Here is a 24,104-nt window from a genome sequence, read left to right on the forward strand (position 1 = left end):
CTCCGGCGGCAGCATGCCGCGATCGGCACACATCTCAGCTGATTTTCACAGCTGAGATGTGTGCCTGCTAGGCACGAGCAGAATCGTTATCTGCTCGTGCCGATTAACCCCTTATATGGCGCTGTCAATACATGACAGCGCCATTATAAGCGCAATCGCGGTAAAGTTTTTACTTACCGCCGAAACCGGAAGTCACGTGACGCGATCACGTGACTCCCGATAGTTGTCATGGTAGTACAGGGTCATGTGATGACTCCTGTACTACACATGAATTGGTTTCACTTTCGCTGTGCCCGGGGCACAGCAAAAGAGAAAGACAGCGTATCTGCTGTTTACAGCTTTCCAGCTGTGATCAGCAGATACTGCAGAGCGATCGGAATGCTGATCGCAATAGCCCCCTAGGGGGACTAGTAAAATAAAAAAAAAAAGTAAAAAAATAAGTTTTAAAAAATTAAAAAAAAACAAAAAAACCTAAAAGTTCAAATCACCCCCCATTCGCCCCATTGAAAATTAAAGGGTTAAAAAAATAAAAAATATACACACATTTGGTATCGCCGCGTTCAGAAACGCCCGATCTATCAAAATATAAAATCAATTAATCTGATCAGTAAACGGCGTAGCGGCAAAAAAATTCCAAACGCCAAAACGACGTTTTTTTGTCGCCACAACTTTTGCGCAAAATGCAATAAGAGGCGATCAAAACGTAGCATCTGCGCAAAAATGGTACCGTTAAAAACGTCAGCTCGAGACGCAAAAAATAAGCCGTCATTGAGCCTAAGATCCCGAAAAATGAGAACGCTACGGGTCACGGAATATGGCGTAAAACGTGCGCCACTTTTTTCGGACAAACTTCCGATTTTTTTTTAACCCCTTATATAAAAGTAAACCTATACATGTTTGGTGTCTACGAACTCGCACTGACCTGAGGCATCACACCCACACATCAGTTTTACCATATAGTGAACACAGTGAATAAAATATCTCAAAAACCATAGTGCTATCGCACTTTTTTTGCAATTTTTCAGCATTTGGAATTTTTTTGCCATTTTCTAGTACACAATATGGTAAAACTGATGGTTTCATTTAAAAGTACAGCTCGTTCCGCAAAAAATGAGCCCTCACATGACCATATTGACTGAAAAATAAAAAAGTTACGTCTCTCAGAAAAAGAATGGCGAAAAAAAAAAACGGAAAGCGAAAAATCGGCCGGTCGTGAAAGGGTTAAGTCTAGTTTGCTGAAAATTCCCCATGTTGACTGGGCAAATAGTCTGACTTGGTTCCAGAACCTAGCGATTGTCTCACATTCCCATAGCCCATGCAGCATATCCGTTTTTTCTTTTTGACACTTAGGACACCACCTATCCCTACCTGGTATGTTGAAACCTATAATGGCCCTATGTAGAATTCTGAATTGAGTGTCTCTCCATCTCTCATTGGTAATATGTTTCCGCACTTGTACCCATCCTCTCAGTATATCATCCACCACTTCTTCCCTTCCCAATTGTTTCCCCCACGCTTTTAAAGTCCGACTATCCTCCCGTGAGATAAGCACCCCCCTTAGCGATCGATAAATTTTAGAGACATTTATACTTGTTACATCACATTCCAGTAACTCATCAATCGAACTTCTGTTCAGCTCTCTTCCAACCACACCCAGGTCTCCTATTATTCCATGTTTCAATTGTTCATACTGGATGACATGTGAGCTATTAAGGTTGTACTTATCCAACACTTCCCGACCTGTCATCCACCTCCTGTCCTCCACATTCATAACATCTATCATTCTCCTGACTCCCCTCTCTTTCCATCTAGTAAATAGCTTGTTTTCTCGTCCCAGGGGAAAATTTGGGAATGCCCAGGGGTTCAAGTACTTGGACACTTTCCATGAGAGCCCCAGTTTTTTCCTTACCGACTTCCATGTTAGCATGGTGTCTCGGAATATAATTGAGTTCCTTATGTGCCCTTCAACCCTGGATAGTGGGGAGTGCAGAATGGACGTCAGATCCCACGGTGACGCATATTTAGTTTCCATCGCATGATCTGAGTGCCTACTCGTTCCTCTCACCCAATCAATTACATGCCTCATGATACATACAAGATTATACCCTTGGACATCTGGAAAGTTTAGACCTCCCTCCTCTGCTGACTTCATCAGCGTACGCAGCTTTATTCTGGGTTTCCTTCCCCTCCACAGAAATTCTGTATACGCGGAGTTGAGCTTATTCACATCCTTTAGTTTTAGCAATAGCGGGATTGTCTGGAAGGGATACAGCAGCCTAGGAAAGCTCATCATTTTTATCAGGTGGCATCTTGCCAGTAATGGAAGTGGCAGACCTTTCCATCCCTTTAATTGAACTATAATTTTCCTGATTAGCGGTCCATAATTCAAGTTATAGATTGTTTCCACCGATCTTCCTATATGCACTCCCAGGTATTTAATTGAAGATTGTGCTATAGGAATTCCACATAGACAGCCATCCCTTATTTGTCCCCCCATTGTCCCATGATGCCCCTTTAGGAACATGATCTCGCATTTTTTTTTGTTCAGTTTGAAACCGGAGAATGAGCCAAATTTTTCAATCAAGGCAAGAGTCTGTGGCAAATCCGCACCGGGGTCCCCCATATAAAGTATGATGTCATCAGCAAAAAGCGCTGTCTTTACTTCTGAACCCCTTATCTTGATTCCTTTAAAGCTATTTTGTCCCTGTAGTATTCTTGACAACGGCTCGATTGCCAGGTTGAATAAAAGAGGAGATAATGGGCAGCCCTGTCTTGTTCCCTTCATCAAAGGGAACACGTCTGATAGAAAGCCCGGAGTGTGTACCCTAGCTCCCGAGTTGGCATAAAGGTTTCTAATGTAAAGTCTCATCTTGCCTACAATCCCTATGGCCTCCATTACCCTGTCTAACCACCCCCAATTTACATTATCAAACGCTTTTTCTGCGTCAAGTGTAACTAGGGCAGGTCTAGCCCCTCCCTCAGTGAGACCCAGTCTAACCGCGTCTACCACTAGAATTGTCTTTCGGATATTGGTAACGGCATTTCTCCCCTTGATAAACCCCACCTGGTGATTCGTAATGATCCTAGGTAAGATCTCGGCCAGTCTATTAGCCATGATCTTGGACATAATTTTTAAATCCTGATTTATGAGCGATATAGGTCTATAACTAGAGGGATCATCCAGGTCCTTGGTTCCCTTGGGGAGTAATTTAATATATGCTATGTTGGAATTTTTGGGTATTTCCGCCCCTCCCAGGAAAGCATTAAAGACTGAGGTTAGATCCGGCGAGATCAGATCCTTCAGAGCCTTATAGAATTCACTATTGAAACCGTCAGGTCCCGGTGCCTTGTTGGTGTTAAGCTCCCCAATTGTTCTCGTCACCTCCTCTACTGTGATATCTGCGTTTAAGGCACTCAAATCTTCCTCCGTCAAGCTAGGCATTTGGGCTTGTCTTAGCCACTCTGCCTCATCAGTCATGTCGTTATTCCCTGACCCATATAGTTTTCTATAGTAATCTCCCAACAGTTTATTAATGTCCTTAGGATCCGTAGTCACCTCTCCCCCCTTTGTTTTCAGTTTAGAGATCACTGTCATCTTTCTGCTGCCCCTTGCCAGATTGGCCAACATCCTTCCCGCCTTGTTGCCAAACCTATGTAAGTCAACCTCCTTGTGCGACCAGAATAGTTGTTCCTTTTTTTTGGCCCATTCGTCAAATCCCTCTTTTGCCTCCAACCATCTGCCTTTTGTCATGGGAGATCTATTTGTCACATAATTTGTATATGCTACCCGTACTGCTTCACTATGGAAATTATAATTCTCATTGGTTTTCCGTTTGATCATGGCTGCGTACCCCACCAGACGGCCCCTTAGGACCGCTTTTGCCGTTTCCCAAAATATCACTGGGGACTCTCTATGTTCCTTATTGTCCTCTGCGAATTCTCCCCACCACTCCTGTAGCACCTTATGGAAATTATCTTGCCTGAGAAGGAACGATGGGAATCTCCACATGATATCTGTACCTCTCCTGAATTTCTCTCTAATGCCCAATCTCACCGGACTATGATCAGAGATCACCATATTCTCTATCACACAATCTTGCGTTCCACTCAGTAAGTCTTGCGAGATCCAGAACTGATCAATACGTGACCAGCTATCATGAGGGTGAGAGAAGTGTGTATACTCTCTGTCATGTGGGTGAGTTAGTCTCCAGATGTCTTTCAGTCCTACGTCTTCTAATGTTACATCCCTATTGTCTAAACTCCTGCCCACATTAGCTGTCCCCTCCTCGCCCCTCCTCCTATCTTCAGCTGAGTCTGGGACAGTGTTAAAATCGCCTCCCACTATAATGTTAGCCTCCCCATCTGCTAATATGGTGGCCTTTATGTCATCATGAAATGTGATTTGTTGTGAATTTGGGCCATAGACATTATAAATACTGAGTTTACCCGCTGGACTAACGATTGTTAAGTGCTGCCACCTTCCATGGTCGTCTGCCTCATGTGCCACTACCTCATGACTGAATTGTTTATTTATTAGAATCATAGTGCCCGCTTTTCTACCTTGTGCCGCTGCCCCGTAAACGGTGCCCACCCAATGTTTCTTCATACGGAAAAAGTCCTCCCCCCCCAAGTGGGTTTCCTGTAATAAGGCAATGTCTGTCTTTAGTCTTTTCAGATGTCTCAATATCATTGCTCGTTTGTTAGGTGATCTCAGCCCTTTAACATTCCACGTAGTTATCTGTATCATGTTAACCTGTGTATTCTGCTTTTACTACTCCCTCCCCTATGGGCCCCTGCATCAAGGAAGACGAGATGTTCGACACTAGAATCACAGTTGGTACCACAAAATCGACACTCCCTTTCCCCACCTTGCAAATATAACAAATACAACAAAAAGCATGTAACTGTAAAACATATTTTCCCTTCCGAGAAATCCACGGCGCTTCCCGCCACGTTGGTGAGCTCCCCTATTCCTAGCCAAAATATGTAGCTCCCTAATCACCCCCCAAAAAATATATGTTCTATCCCCGGACTAACTTGAATAAGCCTTTGAAAATTATGCAAAAATTAGCACAGTATGTCAAAACCTCAGCAAGATTCTCCAGTCCTACTTATCTCTGACTCCAGGTAGCCATCAGTCCGCCCAGAACAGGCCCACTTCATTTGAATTTGGATGATGTTCCTGGACAAAGGAGAAAAAGAAAAAAAGAAAAAAAAAAAAAAAGACCAAGGGGAGAGAAGATGGAGAAAGAAAGGAGAAGAACAAAAAAAAAAAAAAAAAAAGAGAGGGGGGGGGAAGAGGACCCAGACTTTGGGATGTTTTCCTCTCTTTTCTCCCTTCCCCCTCCTCCTCTCACCTCCCCAACCCTCTCTCCGTAATGCATCCTCCTCAACGCCTCTCCCTGTTTGGGAAGAGAGAAAAAAAAAAAAAAAACAGGCAAAAAAAGGAAAAACAATGAGCGAGTTCCAGTTCAGGTATCATGGTTTCTCTCCAAGGGTTGGTTCCTGTGTTCCAGGCGAGAATTATGCTGTCGACCCGGGCTTGGCCTCCTTTCCTCCCTGGTCTCGACTTGCTTTTGTCCCCCAAAACGTCCCACATCTCTTCCTGAGCCTGTGGGGGATCTTCTTCTATTATTCCCTTCTCCACTAGCTCCTTTTTCTTGCCTTTCTGACCTAGTCTTGTCGAGCTCTGCCATGAGAATGTTTTCTGCTTCTTTGTAGTCCTTGTAGTATACAAACGAGCCATTGGGGTTTCTAACTTTCAGTGTAGCAGGGTATAATAGCTGGCACTTTACTTTTTTGTTGTACAGAAATGAGCAAATTTTGGTAAATTCTTTTCTCCTTCTGGATACTTCCGCTGAATAATCCCCAAAAATTAGCAGTCTGTTGCCTTGATATTGTAGTGGACGCTTTCGTTCTCTAAAGGCCCTCAATATTTCCTCCTTATGCTTATAATCAAGGTATTTGACAATCACCTGCCTGGCTCTTATCGGGGTATTCTTGTTTGAGTTTTGGCCCTCTCCCTTATTCGCCTCCTGGTGTCTCAGTGGACCCACTCTGTGGGCTCTTTCAACTCTGAATTTCGCCTTTATGCCCAGGGCCTGCGGTAGCTCCAACTCGCATATATTATCCAACTGTCCAATTGATACAGACTCTGGCAACCCGACTATACGTAGGTTGTTTCGTCTCGATCTGTTTTCCAAATCGTCTGCTTTATCCTTCAAGTATTCATTAGATTTTGCTAGAGCTGCTATTTGTGCCTGCATAGCCAGTATTGTCTCCTCGGAGTCAGATATTCTCTGCTCTGATTCTGCCAGTCTAGAGGCATGGGCATTTATCTGTTTTTGCATATTAGCTAATGATGTTTGTATGGCTGCCTCAATAGCCACTTTAACCTCTTTTGACAAGTGTGATGTCACTTCTTCAGCCAGTTTTTTATAGTCCACATTAAGCTTTTGTGTGTACTTGTCTTGGCCTGCAGGTGGTGCTGTTTTCTTAGTTCTCTTTGTCTGGACTGGGCCACCACCTCCATCCCCCAATAGCTTGCAGGCTTGTGATGTTGGTGTAGTAGGCTGCTTTTTGTTTCCTTTGGAAGGGGTACTATGAATTCTTGCATTTGACTTCCTGTGAGTCTGAGTGGGATTAATCTCCCTGTGCTGTTTGTCAGTTTCATCCTCCAACACTGCTGTGTCTCTGAGCTGCCCTGCTTTGTCTGCATCCTCTCTCCCCTCTGCCTCCATATCTCCTTCATCCTCCCATTGCGATCCACCATCATCAGTCCCCTGCATCCACCTCTCTCCTGCTGTGTCCTCCTGTGACTCCTCGCTCATATCTTCCTTATCTCCTGTCTCCTCACTCATATCTCCCTTATCTCTCCCCTTCCAGCTCTGTGTTTGCTTTTCTGTGTCTCTCACCATGCGTTCAGGCTCCTCCCCCATCAGGCTCGGCGCCATTATCTTATCTTCTCCTCTGTCCATATCAAAGCTTCTCCAGGCTGATTCACCGCTCCCAGAGCTTCTCCGGAGGTACCGTTCCATAGCTGTCTGCTTTAGGTAACCTCCTGTGCTGCTCTCTGTTTGGTGGCTCGTCCGGGGGGTCTGTTTTTAGTCGGTTTCTGTGAGGGGTGGCAGGAGATTCTCCTCTAAGCTTCCACCTCAGCCAGGACAGGAACAGGAAGTGTTTGCTTGGAGTTTTAATTTTGAAGGCCCTATTTTATTTTACCATTTAATGTACTGGAAAATGTAAATAAAAAAAAAAAAGTGCAGAGAAAAACACAATTCCACAATTTTTTTTTTTTTTTTTTTTTTTTTTTTTTAGGTCTTGTATTTTCGACGATGATTGTGCTATAAAAATGACTTGGTGAATTCATTCTCCATTTCTGTACGATTATGGAGATGCTGAGCTTTGAACGTTACATGTGTCGCCATGTTCAGATGTCCAAACATTTTCATCTTTCGAAGCTGATGGAGCTGTGTTAACATTTTGGGGTTTTTTAACATTTGGATAGATGTGACATTTATATCACTTGTTATGGCATTATTTAGCAGTATTGCTGCAACCAAAACAATGCTATTCTTAGGTCTTGTAAGTGGATTAATTTTGTGTTGTGATGGATTGGATTTTTATGGATGCGGAGATATGAAATATTTGGATTTGTTTTCTTTATTTTAAATAGAGGTGGGTAAATGAAATATTTATAGGTTTATAATGTGTTTGCACTGCAGTCTTAGGCTATGTGCGCACGTTGCGTTTTTTCCCGCGTTAATGCTGCGTTTTGAACTGCAGCGTTTCAGTGCCAAATCGCATGCGTTCTGCATACTCCATAAAATGAAGTATTTCTCCCAGAAATACCTTTTTTTTTTTCTCCGTTTTTTTAGGTTGTTCAAATACACACAAAGGAAGTAAACATTCTAAGCTCATTTAAGGCTACGTGCCCGCGGGGAAAGTGTTCTGTGGATATATTGGCAGGACATTCTGCAGGAGCTCCCAGAAATCCAAAGCACAACTTTGTCTTAGTTGTGCTGCGTTTTTGGGGTGGAGGTCCCGTGGATATCCTGCGGGCATTCTGCATTGAGGATACAGTACCATGGCTTCAGCACTGCATCCTCAATGCAGAACAAGTGCTGGAGTGATCGGTGAGTTCATACTTACCTGTATTGCACAGCAACTTGGTTTCCGGCCGGCTCCCGGACGAGCTCCGGCTCCAGATGACCGGAGCTCAAGCGGTCACATGACCGCAGCTCGTGCAGGCCCCGCCCACCTCTTGCAGCCCGCTCCTAGCTCCGTCCCACTCTTCTACACCGAAGGAAGAGTCTCCAGTGTCTTTAATTAAGGCAGGTATGTATAGAGATCTGCGCGGAAAAATCTGCATTATTAATTGACATGCAGCTACGTGCGGCTGCGGGAAATCCGCAGCATTTTCCGCAGCCCTACATACCGCAGCATTGATACAGCACTGCCCAATCCCATAGGATAACATGGGGAGTGTGTGTACTTGCATAAACCTGCAGATTTGTCTGGAAAATCCGCAGGTTTTCTCCAGAAAAATCCGCAGGTATTTTCTCCCGTGGGCACATAGCCTAATAGTCAAAGGAATGACTAATAAAATTGCAAAATACTTTACCAAAAATTATTTAACCCAAAGAATCACTCAATAGTGCCAATAGGCGTCTTCGTTCTGTGAAATTTGCCATTCACTGCTTGTTGTTTAGTGTAATCGGTCTCAACAGCAGAGACATGGTGATGGGTTACAAGACGTGTGAGCAGGTCTTTGTCTCAGGTTTTTGTTCCTCTCATATTGCATATAGGCATAACAGAGAGGCATGCTTCCAGTTTAGGGCGGGCAAGTGTCTTGGCTGTCTCTGCATTTAGAGACTAAAGTGTATTTTCCTTTCTTTTGGTGCTTCTCGGGTTAATGTTGGTTTTCCTTTCCAGCAGCTTCTGATTCCTGGCCTCAGGGACTTCCGGTTAGTGACCAGTCCCTTCCACTATATATGGTAAACATCTCCCAGTAGAGGGCGCTGTTTATTCTGATTCATTCTGAAGCTAGGCCTGGAGGTGGAAGGAGCTGCTGAGCCATTTGTTGTTAGAAGCGGTGTAGGCTGCAGTCCTGGTGTCTGATTGCAGCTGTGAAGGTGGACCCTATCCTTTGTTGTTTACCCTGTCTGTCATACCCTTTGTGTTGTTTCAGTGCAGCGGTGGGATTTGCAATCCTCACCTGCCTGCTTACTAGGCAGGGTTATTGCAGGGCTTCCTAGGGCTTCAGGTATACTGCTCAGCGACAGGTGCGGAATCTGTACAGGGCTTACTAGGAGTGCAGGAGGTGTCCCATCATCCCCCTCCTTAGCACCAGTGCCCAATATTAAGTGTCCTCGGTTTACCCCTTGTTTCTAGTGTGTCTCGCCGTGCGCCGGACCTTCCTCAGGTCCATATGTGACAGCAAGACATTTAGACAGTGATTGGTAGGAAGCTCATATTGCATATAGGCATAACAGTGAGGCATACTTTCAGTTTAGGCATGCAAGACCTTTAAACAGTGGTTGCTGGGATGTGAGGTAAAGGAAGTTCTAATACCTGTAGTGCTGACAGAATGCAAAAGAGGAACCACTTACTCATAAAGAATGGATGGCACGTTGCTGAGCATGAGAATGAGAACAGTTCTTTATTATATTAGACTGATCTATGCAGCTAAAGCAGAATTAACATGAGGACAGCAAGATCAAGCTTTTACTCTGGATGTGGTTGACACTTTTACAGGCTCTTTACAGAGGACCTTTCACCCGGTCAAAAAATGCTTAGGTTTTGTTCTAATTTTATTCCGCAGTTCCCCTGACTATTCTGTTTAACAACAATCCAAAAAGAAAATACCCACGACATATGGTTACAGAGAGATTCTCCTTTTGGTTTAGTGCACTTCATGTGCTAATTTTTATGGTTTACCAAGGCTCATATCTCTGGAACCATATTACGGATTAAAAATAAACAATGATATGCAACAATAGCAAAAACTAGCCAGTTTTTAATTTTGAGCCAAAATCCCACCTCATCAATGCACGCGACTAGTTTCCCCATACTTTTGTACAAAGTATTAAATAAATTTTCATTAGGTTTGTTCAATACTTTTTCTGTCATTTTTCATTGTTACACATCACAAAGTTTATACACAGCTATGGTTTGATTTCTTTGCCTGTGTGGATTGGATGGGTTGTTACCAGCAACTAGTGAGAAATTCATCTCAATAGCACCTTTTAGAAATATATTGCTTAGAAAATTGGTAACGTGTTAAATACTTATTTCACCCACCTGTATATGCTAATTAATACTACTTACAAAAGCCTTTGTTGGTGATGACACCTCCTGGTCTTCTCATCTGACCAGAATATTCTACCAGTATATCAAAGGCTTGTCTAAACGTTGTTGAGCAAACTTTAAATGCACTTGAACATGCTTTTTGATCCGCAATGGAGTCTTGTGTGTTGAGCGTGCATACAGGCCATGGAGCTTGTGTGCATTACTTATTGTTTTCTTTGAAACAATTGTATTTACTGATTCCAAATCTTTCTGTAGCTCTCCACAAGTGGTCATTGGCTCTTCTACAACTCTTCTAATAATTTGTTTCACTCCTAAAGCCCCCATCACATTTAGCGACTTACCAGCGATCCCGAAAACGATGCGACCTGATAAGGATCGCTGGTAAGTCGCTGGTGAGATGTCACACAGTCATACCTTACCAACGACTCAGTAACTATACAGGTCGCAGTAGCAACCTGTATAACGATCTCTGCTGTCATTGGGACCCTGTCACACAGTGTCAAACATAGTGATGCGTCCTGCCCGGCAGGACATCGCCTTTGAGGAAAATGGTCCAGGACATTCAGCAATGACCGGCGACCTCACAGCAGGGGCCAGGTCGTTGCTGGATGTCACACACAGCGACATCGCTAGCAAGATCGCTGTTGCGTCACCAAAACCGTGACTCAGCAGCGATGTTGCTAGCGATGTCGCTTAGTGAGACGTGGCCTTAAGTCTGAAATCTTGTAGGGAGCTCCTTAGTCGTGGCTGGTTTATAGTGCAATTATGTTTTTCCACTTCCGGATTATCCCCCCAACAGTGCTCGCTTGAACCTTCAGTAGTTTTGTAACCAATGCCATCTGTACATTTTTGCAACAATAAGGTTGAGAAGGTCTTGAGACAGCTCACTGGTTTTACCCTTGATGAGATGTTTCTTGTGTGACACCTTGATAATGAGACACCAGCTGATTATTATTTTTCAAGAATGGCAGGATTGCTTTGTAATTACTGATATATCTCAGCTGGTGTCATGACTTTCCATCGCTTTTTGCACGTCTTTCTTCATGTGTTCAATATCTTAATTTATGGACATCTATTGGTTGATTTCTTTGCCTGCATGGATTGAATGGGATGATACCGACATCTTGTGAGAAATCAATAACATAGAAAATTGGTGAGATGTTCAATACTTCGCCTGCTGTGTGTGTATGTAGTTCTTTTATGGACAAGTCCACCAATACCTTTACATGACCAGTCTGTTCTCTGTACCTGAGAAATCAGCGTTTTTATTTGATATGCAAATGAGGCTGAAGAGCTATTGCAAATCTGAATCCTCTGTCACTGTAGCTCTATTCCACATCCAGCGCTGCCAGCTCATGCTTGACTGACAACTCCTTTACCCGAAGGCACACAGCATATATTAGGCTGTTAGTCAAGCAGGAGGAGGTGGCACTGGGCCGGGAATAGAGCTGGAGTGACAGAAAATTCATTACCCCTACAGTCTCATTTGCATTTCAATTAAAATGCTGATTTCTCATGTATTGTGGATCAGACTGGTTTTGCTGGACTTGTATTTAGGATTCCATTGATTTTTATGGGCAGATTATACCATCATATTAATTGTAGTTTGCCGTTTAATGAAAAATGGTTAATGAGTAGGGATGAGCGAATATATTCGCCACTATTCGATATCCAACAGATAACAGGCTATTCGCGCCATTTGGTATCTGACCAATAACACAACAGCCGCTCCGATACTTTCATGTTAATTTCTGACTTCCTCGCGCCTGTTTTCCAGCCAATGAACACATCTGACATTGCTTGCTCTCCGTAGCTTCCGGGTACTAAATATATAAATATAATATATATATATATATATATATATATATATATATATATATATATATATATATATATATATATATATATATATGTGTGTATATATATATATATATGTATGTATGTATGTATGTATGTATGTATGTATAAATGTATGTATTTTTCTGCCTTTTCCCATCCATTTTGGCCTTTCCCTTAAGGCTATGTCCGCACGTTGCTTTTTACCTGCTTTTTACCTGCTTTTTTGCTGCTTTTTCAACTGCAGCGTTTAATGCCAAAATGGTTGTGTTCTGCTTTTCAAGCAAAGTCTATGGGAATTTGGGTTTCTTGTCCGCACTATGCAGTTCAAACTGCAGCCTTTTTGTTGCAGAACTTTGGTCAAAAACTCAGCTTTGCAGTGCAAAACCCAAATGGCAAAAACAATTCACATGTCAATTGTTTTTGCCATTTGGGTTCTGCACTGCAAAGCTGAGTTTTTGACCAAAGTTCTGCAACAAAAAGGCTGCAGTTTGAACTGCATAGTGCGGACAAGAAAACCAAATTCCCATAGACTTTGCTTGAAAAGCAGAACAGAACCATTTTGGCATTAAACGCTGCAGTTGAAAAAGCAGCAAAAAAGCAGGTAAAAAGCAACGTGCGGACATAGCCTAAGCGGGCTTTACACGCTACGATATATCTAATGAGATGTCGGCGGGGTCACATCGTAAGTGATGCACATCCGGCATCGTTAGTGATATTGTAGCGTGTGACAGCTATGAACAAGCAGAAATACTCACATTCTCGTTCATCGCTGACACATCGCTCATTTTCTAAAAATCGCACGTCCTGTTGTTCATCGTCCCCGAGGCAGCACACATCGCTCCGTGTGACACCCCGGGAACGATGAACTGCAGCTTACCTGTGGGTGGGATGTTTACGTCCCGCTCATCTCCGCCCCTCCGCTTCTATTGGGCAGCCGCTGTGTGACGTTGCTGTGACACCGAACGTCCCTCCCCCTCCAGGAAGTGTATGTTCGCCGCCCACAGCGAGGTCGTTTGGAAGGCAAGTACGTGTGACGGGGGTTTACAGCATTGTGCGACACGGGCAACAAATTGTCCGTGCCGCACAAACGATGGGGGTGGGTGCGATTGCACGATTAATTGTAACATGTAAAGCAGGCTTTAGTCACCACAGCTCGCCGTTCAGTCCAACGTGAAATTATTCGAGTTTCCCATAGACTTACATTGCGCGTTGAATATTCACGAATAGTCGAATAGCGGTGACCTATTCGTTGTATATTCGCAATGTCGGATATTTTGGGATTCGATCATCCCTATTAATGAGAAGTTTATCCATATAGCAGTGTGGATACACAGAGATATGAACGTTTTTGATTAAGCAAATAATAGTTCTTGAATATTCTAGCTTGAAATCACATTTACAGAAGAAGCCATGTCTGTGTTAATTGAAGGCAGCCGGCTTCAGTAAGTCCAAACAATCATTCCAGCACATCCACCAATTTTCTGAAGATTTCCACTACTTTAGTCTGATCTTGGGGAAAGAAAAGAGCATTATGTGGAGTTCTATATATAGGTCATGTAATAATAGAGCTTCGGGTCGGCCTGTGAGCTAATTCCTTTTTCCTATTGACATGAGGTTACGGAATCTCTTTGACAGTGTTTCACATCCAATATGAAGATTTCTATCATCTTCTCAATAAGCCTAAGGTCTCTTTTGGCACTGCACTGGGCAAGGTCAGAGCTTAACATATTGAGATATGATTACATACAGATAATCCTTCACTTGTCAGACAGGAGCATTAAGCAGCAGTCAATTAATAATACTGACTGCCTAAATTACCACTAAATAGCTCAGTAAAGCATGTTTCATCGGTTTCACATGTTACAAGCAAAAGTGTAATTAGAAATTTTTTTTAACTTACAGCATAACCATCATTTTAATTTTTATTTCATAAACAATAGCACACATGAAAATAAGTATCCTTGTAATATATCTTATCAGGCAAATCTGCTTCTTTCTCTGCCAGAATAGATCACAGATTTTATCTCAGAATTGAGAATTTTGATAATGACTGAAGACTTTCCCATTACTGAGAGGAGATGGCTGATGTTACTATTCAAATTCTATGACGATGGGAGGCGGGGAGCTAGAGGCAGCGGGAGGCAGGGGAGAGCTAGAGGCAGCACGAGGCGGGGGAGAGCTAGAGGCAGCGCGAGGCGGGGGAGAGCTAGAGGCAGCGCGAGGCGGGGGAGAGCTAGAGGCAGCGCGAGGCGGGGGAGAGCTAGAGGCAGCGCGAGGCGGGGGAGCTAGAGGAAGCGCGAGGCGGGGGAGCTAGAGGAAGCGCGAGGCGGGGGAGCTAGAGGCAGCGCGAGGCGGGGGAGCTAGAGGCAGCGCGAGGCGGGGGAGCTAGAGGCAGCGGGAGGCGGGGGAGCTAGAGGCAGAGGGGGGGAGCTTAAAGGCAGAGGGGGCAGCTAGAGGCGGGGGGGAAGCTAGAGGCAGTGGGATGAGCTAGAGGCAGAGGGGGGCAGCTAGAGGCAGTGAGATGAGCTAGAGGCAGAGGGGGGGAAGCTAGAGGCAGAGGGGGGCAGCTAGAGGCAGAGGGGGGCAGCTAGAGGCAGTGGAATGAGCTAGAGGCAGAGGGGGGCAGCTAGAGGCAGAGGGGGGCAGCTAGAGGCAGTGGAATGAGCTAGAGGCAGAGGGGGGCAGCTAGAGGCAGTGGAATGAGCTAGAGGCAGAGGGGGGCAGCTAGAGGCAGTGGGATGAGCTAGAGGCAGAGGGGGGCAGCTAGAGGCAGTGAGATGAGCTAGAGGCAGAAGGGGGGGAAGCTAGAGGCAGTGGAATGAGCTAGAGGCAGAGGGGGGCAGCTAGAGGCAGAGGGGGGCAGCTAGAGGCAGTGGAATGAGCTAGAGGCAGAGGGGGGCAGCTAGAGGCAGTGGGATGAGCTAGAGGCAGAGGGGGGCAGCTAGAGGCAGTGAGATGAGCTAGAGGCAGAGGGGGGGAAGCTAGAGGCAGAGGGGGGCAGCTAGAGACAGTGGAATGAGCTAGAGGCAGAGGGGGGCAGCTAGAGGCAGTGGAATGAGCTAGAGGCAGAGGGGGGCAGCTAGAGGCAGTGGGATGAGCTAGAGGCAGTGGGGGGCAGCTAGAGGCAGTGGGATGAGCTAGAGGCAGAGGGGGGCAGCTAGAGGCAGTGGAATGAGCTAGAGGCAGAGGGGGGCAGCTAGAGGCAGTGGGATGAGCTAGAGGCAGAGGGGGGCAGCTAGAGGCAGAGGGGGGCAGCTAGAGGCAGTGGAATGAGCTAGAGGCAGTGGAATGAGCTAGAGGCAGAGGGGGGCAGCTAGAGGCAGTGGGATGAGCTAGAGGCAGAGGGGGGCAGCTAGAGGCAGTGAGATGAGCTAGAGGCAGAGGGGGGGAAGCTAGAGGCAGAGGGGGGCAGCTAGAGGCAGTGGAATGAGCTAGAGGCAGAGGGGGGCAGCTAGAGGCAGTGGGATGAGCTAGAGGCAGAGGGGGGCAGCTAGAGGCAGTGGAATGAGCTAGAGGCAGAGGGGGGCAGCTAGAGGCAGTGGGGATGAGCTAGAGGCAGAGGGGATGAGCTAGAGGCAGAGGGGGGCAGCTAGAGGCAGACGGGGGCAGCTAGAGGCAGTGGGATGAGCTAGAGGCAGAGGGAGGCAGCTAGAGGCAGAGCTCCCGCGCCTCCCTCGATCTTCATAGTATCTCATCAGTGACAACTGCTAAGTAGCGCAGCAAATTGTGCTGCTCTGAAGGCGGCCGTATCACTGGATCTGGCTGCTACAGTGGCTGTGCTGCAGCATCATAGAGTGCACATTTTGTGCCAGTGGCTCATACATGCCGCTGACCCGAACTGTCATTCAGGAGCCCACCCTGTCCCTCTTCTCAGGAAGTAATATTAATGAGCTTCTTCATTCTATACTTGGAGCATAGTGTTTATTATATTGGTTTTGCAGTGCCCCATTTTAAGACAGCACTTTTGTTTTGGCAGATATTTTTAGCTATGACTTTTTTTATGTTCATGCATGGCTTTATATTATTATGTCAGCCTTTCTGACTGTACTTGTATTGTCTACAATAACCACAGATCCTTACATTGTGTGCGGTTTTAAAGCAAACCATGCATTTATTCATTAGACTTTAGGCTTTAAATTCTGTCATTCAAATATTTTTGTCAGCTTTTTTTTTTTTGCTACATATATTCTACAGGCCTTTTTTAGATGTGCCAGTAATTTACTATTGGTATCTGTAATTACAGAAATCTATTAACAATAATAGTAGTTTTATAGGAGATGGGAGGCCCCCGACACCTTCAAACTCAGCAGCATGTAATAGCACTTACCTGATTATCAACTGGTTTAAATGTTTGTTTGTGGGAAGATTTGATTCTTATCCCGGCATAAAATTCATAATCATTGTCAACATCAAATTGCCCTGTGTAAATGGTTGTGCTGCCTATATCATGTACTGTACTATCATATTGGAGATTGTTCTGTCCCCATCACAGGCCAACAATCTACCACTGAATGACGTGAATGTAGTTGATCAGTCTATTACTGGCTTGAAATTTGTCAGTGTAATTTGGCCATTAGTGTGACAGTTTTGTTACATGAAGTCATATACAAAGACCTTTTTGACATGCAAATTGCAGATGTCATAAAAGTTCACAATCAGTAGGACCTGGCCAAAGTAACAAAGGGTTGCCTTCCATTCCATCAGTGAAGAATGTGGCCTTGCATTATAGCGATATGACATTAATGGGAATCTGTCAGCAGGTTCTTTTTACCTCATCTGAGAGCAACATCATGTATACAGAGACCTTGAATCCAATAATTTATCACTTAGTTTACTGGGTGCAGCAATGCTGAAACAGAGTTTTTAGATCTAGCAATGCAGTAAAGATCAGAAAGCTGCCCCCTCTGTTGTGAATTTCATTCGAGTGGGTGCTGGTGTGGAGCTCCCTCTGGTGGCCAGGAATGGTAATGAAGCGGAGTCTGAATCTGTGACTTAGACAGGTGTTGCAGTTAATTGGGAATTCAGGAAGTCATATTGCAGATCAGCCTAGTGTATTTAGAGGAGCATTTTCTGCATGGATGTTTTCTTGCCGCTTCTCAAGACGGCTGGGAGTTTTCCCTTCAGTTTCTCCCATTTTTTATGTGCCTGAATCTACTCCAGATAAGTTTGCTAGTTTCTGTGCTTAATTGCTGGAACTACACTTAAGGGTGTTTCTGCTTATTCTATTTGGTTCTGTGTTTGGTTTCTTGCATGTGAAGATCCGTCTCTCTGCTTTTGTGAGCAGGGCAGTTCCTCCAGGAAGAATGGGAGCTTGCTCCCTGTTCATGTTTGGATTATTTGCACTTTAGAATATTAATTGTTCTGTGATTTTGTTCTTTTCCATTATATCTGCAGTTCTGTTTAAAGTGTCTGGCACGAGTACCTGATATAGCGGGGAAGACCAAGTAGTCTTAATATTTTTTTTTCCTATCAGGAGTTTGGGGTTTTTTTGCAGGGTTTTTTACTGTCCTGTCGTATCTAGTAACTCAGGCCTCACCTTTGCTAATCTATATTTTCTATCTGTGTATTGTGTTTTCTTACATCACCGTTGTTGCATGTTGGGGGCTTGCTATTTCTTTTGGGGACGGCTCTGAGGCAAGTTAGGATTCCTCATTTCTATCTTTGAGGTGTAGCAAGTTTCGCCGGCAGTGACGATGTGTCTAGGTATGTTAGGAACATCCCACTGCTACTTATAGTGTTGTCCGATAGGGGATTGCGGTCAGCTTAGTTTCCAACTACTCTTATGGTTTTGTTTTTTCTTGATTAATGGGATTTTTTGTGATCGTCCTCTGTTACCAGATCATAACACCCCTCCCACACCATGCTCTCTATATATAATGTCTGCTGACAGTGAGCTGCTTATCACAGGAGGGGGCGTGTCTGATAATCAGGCACAAAGCACTATAGTCCGAGCAATTATAACTTCCTGGTGCTAAAACAATAATTGCAAGTAAACAATACAGAGCTTAATAAGAGACACACCGCTGAAATGTGTTTTAACTCCTACAGCATGCTACATAGCAAATACCTGCAGACAGATCCCATTTAAAGGAACATACCACTGCTCAAGCTAGCTGACTTTACTGAGAACTCGAATTGCAAGAACGTAAAGGAAATATGTCACCTTATTAATGGTTTCCAACCCAGAGGCAGCATGAATTATCATTGTCTGCAATATTGCAGCCTTCTATGTTTTACTCTGAACTGCTTTAGTGTTTGACAGAAAACCTTACTTTGAAAGGCCGGCTGGAGACTATGTATCTTGGATGACGTGTCCAAAGCTGGTCTGCGGGGGCTTCTCCCTCCCCCATCATCTTTCCTTTCAATCTCTTTGACTGACAGGTCTCTCCTTCAGCACACACATAGAGACACCTATTTAGTCAAGTGGATTGGGGCAGGAAAAGTTGCTGAGGCTGTCCTTGGAATAGTCAGCCGAGATGGAATAGTCAGCCGAGATGGAATAGTCAGCCGAGATGGAATAGTCAGCCGAGATGGAATAGTCAGCCGAGATGGAATAGTCAGCCGAGATGGAATAGTCAGCCGAGATGGAATAGTCAGCCGAGATGGAATAGTCAGCCGAGATGGAATAGTCAGCCGAGATGGAATAGTCAGCCGAGATGGAATAGTCAGCCGAGATGGAATAGTCAGCCGAGATGGAATAGTCAGCCGAGATGGAATAGTCAGCCGAGATGGAATAGTCAGCCGAGATGGAATAGTCAGCCGAGATGGAATAGTCAGCCGAGATGCACAGTGCTCGGACGGCTTTTCAAAGTATGTTTTCTCTGAAGCGCCACAGGTAAAACAGACACGGACTGTTGTTCTGCATCCAGGCGTGATTCATGTTGTCTGTGACAGGTTTTCTCTTCATTTTGAGATGTAAAATGTTATTTGCTATGAGAAATCTTATCACACTGGGCGATTCCAAGCTATGATTTACCCCTTACTTGTCTGCAACTAGATTGTACTCCCCACTATAGCTGGCATAAATGCTGCCGACTCTCCGGTGATCATGATGTCACATTGTGCAGTGTTGTAACCTCCAGGTTATATTATGTTGTGAAATCTCATTGGGTTTTTTATTCTTCCTGTACAGCTGATCTGGATTCGGAGCACACTCAGAGGGTCTTGGACATGGAGTATGCCCAGCAGATGAAGCTAAAGGAGCGACAAAAGTTCTTCGAAGAGGCATTTCAGCAAGACATGGAGCAATACTTGTCTACGGGATACCTGCAGATAGCAGAGAGACGAGGCAGGTCACCTCTATATATTATTCAGAATCATTTTTTTTAAATTATTCTTACATTATTTTTTGGTGTAAGGTCATCAAGCTAATAACAAAAAGGTGTCTGGTAGAGTCCAGTCTTTAAATGCTGTACTGCACATGTAGTTTCTATTTAACCCCTTAACGACCGCGGACAGTAAAGTTACGACCCAGAGGGCATAGTGTTAATCCTCACCTGCTGCTGCAGGTGGTGATCCACGCCCATGTCAGCTGATTTATACAGCTGACATGTGTGCCTGCTAGGCACGAGTGGAATCGCTATCCGCCCATGCCTTTTAACCCCTTAAATGGTGCTGACATGATGTGACAGTGCTATATTAACAGTGATAGCAGTAGATCCGTGCTCATCGCCCGATACCGGAAGTCACGTGACGTGATCACGTGGCTCCGGTGGTTGTCATGGTAGCACAGGGTCATGTGATGACTCCTGTACTCACATGGCTCAGGTTCTGTAAGAAACAGACGAGTGTTGCTTGTTACAAGAGAGAATAATTTTTCCTGGTCTGAGCGGCGCTTTGAACGGGACAAATGAATGAGCGATCAGACAGCTGATCGTTATAGTCCCCTAGGGGACCTAGTAAAATAAAAAAAAGAAAAGTTTAAAAAAAAGTTTTAAAAAATTAAAAAACCTAAAAGTTTGCCCCATTTAAAAATTAAATGGTTAAAGAAAAATAAAAAAAATACACACATTTGGTATCACTGCGTTCGGAAATGCCCGATCTATCACAATATTAAATCCATTAATCTGATTGGTAAACGGTAGCTGCAAAAAAATTCCACACGCCAAAATTAAGTTTTTTGGTCGCCACAAATTTTGCGCTAAATGTAATGACAAGCGATCAAAACGTAGCATCTGTGCAAAATGGTACTGTTAAAAACGTCAGCTTGAGACGCCATCAATAAGCAGTCATTGAGGCATAGATCCCGAAAAATGAGCAAAACCTGCGCCACTTTTTTCGGACAAACTTATGATTTTTTTTTTAACCCTTTAGATCAAAGTAAACCTTTACATGTTTGGTGTCTACGAAGTTGCACCGCCCTCAGGCATCACACCCACACGTCAGTTTTACCATATAGGGAACACAGTGAATAAAATATCTCAAAAACAAATTTTTTTGCAATTTTTCCGAATTTGGAATGTGTCATTTTTCCAGTACACTATATGGTAAAACTCATAGTTTAATTTAAAAGTACAACTCGTCCCGCAATGAACAAGCCCTCATATGACCAGATTGACTGAAAAAGAAAAAAGTTACGTGTCTCAGAAGAAGAATGGGGAAAAAAAAACAAACTGGAAAGCGCAAAATCGGCCGGTCATAAAGGGGTTAATGACTATGAACACCTTTTGTTCAGATTTTTCTTTTTTTTTTTTTTTTTTTTTTTTTTATTATTGTTCATTTGCTTCTGCTAGAGAAAATAAGGCAACTTTATCAAGAGTCATTAACCTTTTCCTACCATTTGGTTCTTAGAAGTGTCTGTGTAACCTCTTCATATAACTAGCTGTCTTGCTGCTTCTGACTGTCTTGACTCTCAATGCTCTCTCAAAACCAGCAGTAAGGAGAAGTAAGGCTACGTTCACACATCAGTTTTTTTGGCATCAGGCACAATCCGGCGTGTGCCAGATGCAACGGATCCGGCGCAGAATATGCAAAAACGGATGCGCCTGATCCTTTTTTTTTTTTTTTTTTTTTTTTTTTTTATGGATCTGGTATACCTGATCCGTCAAAAATCTGATCCGGCGCATCCGTTTTGTGCATCCGTTTCGTCTGTTTTTTTTGCTGGATCTGTTTTTTTTTTTTTTTTTTTTTTTTTTTTAATAAATTGGAGCATGCTCAGTTTAAAAAAAAACAGATACGGCGGCCACATCCGTTTTTTGCCGCATTGCGCCGAATCCGGCGGCACGGTGGCTCAGTGGTTAGCACTGTAGTCTTGCAGCGCTGGGGTCCTGGGTTCAAATCCCACCAAGGACACCATCTGCAAGGAGTTTGTATGTTCTCCCTGTGTTTGCGTGGGTTTCCTCCGGGTACTCCGGTTTCCTCCCACACTCCAAAGACATACAGATAGGGATTCTAGATTGTGAGCCCCAATGGGGACAGTGTTGCCAATGTATGTAAAGCGCTGTGGAATTAATAGCGCTATATAAATGAATAAAATTATTATTATTATTATTATTATTATTATAGGCTTCTATTGTAAATTACGCCTTCAGAGACAAAAAACTTTCAATAAGACGTTCCATCCGGCCGCCGCATTGTGTAATTACGCCGGATCTGTCAAAAGCCGGATGCAACGCAAGGCCGTCGGGCACAATCCGGCGCTAATACAAATCAATGGGGATAAAACTGATCCGGCGCCGGATCAGTTTTATCTGTTTTTTTTCCCGGATTGTGCCTGATGGAAAAAAAACTGATGTGTGAACGTAACCGAAGGAGGTGTAGGAAGGATATACATGGATGATTAAGATGTGGGGACAGGGAGAAGAGAGGACAACATCCAGATTATGTAGTCAATACTATGTCAGGGTAGAGAGAAAAGCTCCATTCATTCTGATTGGGAAATTGTGAATGCTTTTTCGCTGTTTAATATATAAAGCATCTAATTTGCCTAAAAGCAGCTATCCAGAATTTAACAATTTGATGAGCTCTACATGAGATTGGTCATCAATATGAGATCTGTGGAGTTATGACACCCGACACCCTCACTGATGAGCTGAGAACTGCCCCAGTAGTGGCCAGGAGTAAGTGATGCATTATATTACTAAGTGACCATTGCCCAGTACTACAGCTCATCTTCCATTCACTTGAATGGGTGATAAACCGCAGTCACTAACCAATATACAGGGCTCCTGTGTTCCCCTGTGTACTGCACTTAGCTCTGGCCTCTGTGGGAGCAGTATTCAGCTGATTGTTGGGGGTGCACTCAGATCATATCGATAGCAAGTGAATAAGTAATCTGCTTTTACGTTCTAGAGGACAAACCCTTTAATATGATGACACAATAAATTTGGGAAACAATAACAGGATGCAATGTTGTTGGTCTTGTACAGCTGTTCAGTATAATCTTGTTGTTTTAAGAACCAATAGGAAGTATGTCTTCAATGGAGGTGAACGTGGACATGTTGGAACAAATGGACCTGATGGACATGTCTGATCAGGAAGCACTAGACGTCTTCTTAAATTCAGGAGGAGAGGACAACAGCATGCTGTCCCCTATGATAGGTACTGGTAACCTTCCTATTCCCTGTAATGCCATTTTAAGATTATTGTGCATTTCAATGCCTTTTTATGCTGACGATATCCTCTAAGTATATAGAATATTTCATTTATTTAATACAAAATGGTCACACTTAAAGGGAATTTGTCAGCAGGTTTTTATTACCTTATCTGGGAGCAACATAATATAGGCAAAGAGAATCTGAATCCAACAATGTATCACTTAGATTACTGGCTGCAGCCGTTCTTCTGACACAATCAGAATTTTAGACTTTGCAAAGAGAGTCCTGTCCTGCCCATATCAGGCTCTCTATAGAGATTGTACATTGACGGTGAGGTGTCAGGGGAGGGGGCATGCTGGACTGCCGTGCGCGTGACATTTTAATCCAGCAATGATAATGACTAGGTAATAAAGCTTTTAGTGTAAGTAAACAACAGCACACAGCCCGAGTTAGGGTCCCGTTACACTTAGCGACACACCAGCGATCCAACCAGGCAGGGATCGCTGGAACGTCGCTACATGGTCGCTGGTGAGCTGTTAATTAGAGTTTGCAGGACTCCACCGTGAGCGCAGAGTGATTCCCCGGCGATTGCGGTTCAGTTCATAACAGCTGCGGTCAGGCCGAGCAGCAATCCGGAGTTCAGGGGAGAGCACCGGAGATCAGCCTGAGATGTCTTCAGCTGTCATGAACTGAACCGCAATCGCTGGCGAATCAATCACTCGGCGCTCGTGGTACAGTCTCTGCTGCATCTAGAGCTCAGGTGAGCGCTCCGGAGTGCAATGCAGGTAACTGAATCCAGGCCTGGCATTACTGGAGATTCCTCCGGTAGTCAGTCTGACGCTGGGCTCTCGTTGGTCTCCCGCCGTCAAACACACCGATGCGTGCTGCACAGCGGGAGACCAACCAGCAAAAAATGGTCCTGATCATTTTGTCACGATCAGCGACCTCGCAGCAGGGGCTCGCTCGCTGCTGCTTTTCACACATAGCGATATTGCTAGTGAGGTCGCTCATATGTCACAAAACTTGTCACGTTTCAGCGATCTCACTATGTGACGAGGGCTTTAGAGAGGCATTGTTGTTTTTTGTTTTTTCAACTCCAACAGCAGGCTGTCCTCAGATTACATAGCAAAAACCTGCTGACAGGTTGCCCTATTACTCAGCAGATGCATGGCCAAGTTAAAGGGAATCTATCTCCTATTTTTGTACCCTGAAAATGCACAATTCGGTTATTATAGGCTTATTGATACAGTATAAGGGTAAGCTAAAGACTCCAGCAGCAGATAATCTTCCAGGGAGCTAAAGATTTTGCCATTTCCAGATGCCGGATACTATGTCCTTCAAAAATAAGGCATTACAAGTATACTGCCATCGGGAACAACGGATCACCGGGCAATGATCTCATGTGTATGGCCAGTAATC

General features: G+C 44.2%; 1 protein-coding gene across 3 annotated transcripts in view; it reads left to right on the forward strand.

Moving 5' to 3' along the window:
* DTNBP1 (dystrobrevin binding protein 1) overlaps positions 1 to 24,104 on the forward strand; it is a 206,401-nt gene that overhangs the window by 164,960 nt on the left and 17,337 nt on the right. For 2 of the 3 annotated variants that reach the window (XM_075314731.1, XM_075314733.1), the window contains 2 exons: positions 19,283 to 19,438; positions 22,546 to 22,689. In XM_075314731.1, the coding sequence (XP_075170846.1) occupies positions 19,283 to 19,438; positions 22,546 to 22,689 (300 nt within the window). Of the gene's footprint in view, positions 1 to 19,282; positions 19,443 to 22,545; positions 22,690 to 24,104 lie in introns of all 3 variants that reach the window. The other variant, XM_075314732.1, reaches the window with a different exon arrangement.

The sequence above is a fragment of the Anomaloglossus baeobatrachus genome, chromosome 6 (genome assembly GCF_048569485.1).
Source record: "Anomaloglossus baeobatrachus isolate aAnoBae1 chromosome 6, aAnoBae1.hap1, whole genome shotgun sequence".
Lineage (NCBI taxonomy): Eukaryota > Metazoa > Chordata > Amphibia > Anura > Aromobatidae > Anomaloglossus > Anomaloglossus baeobatrachus.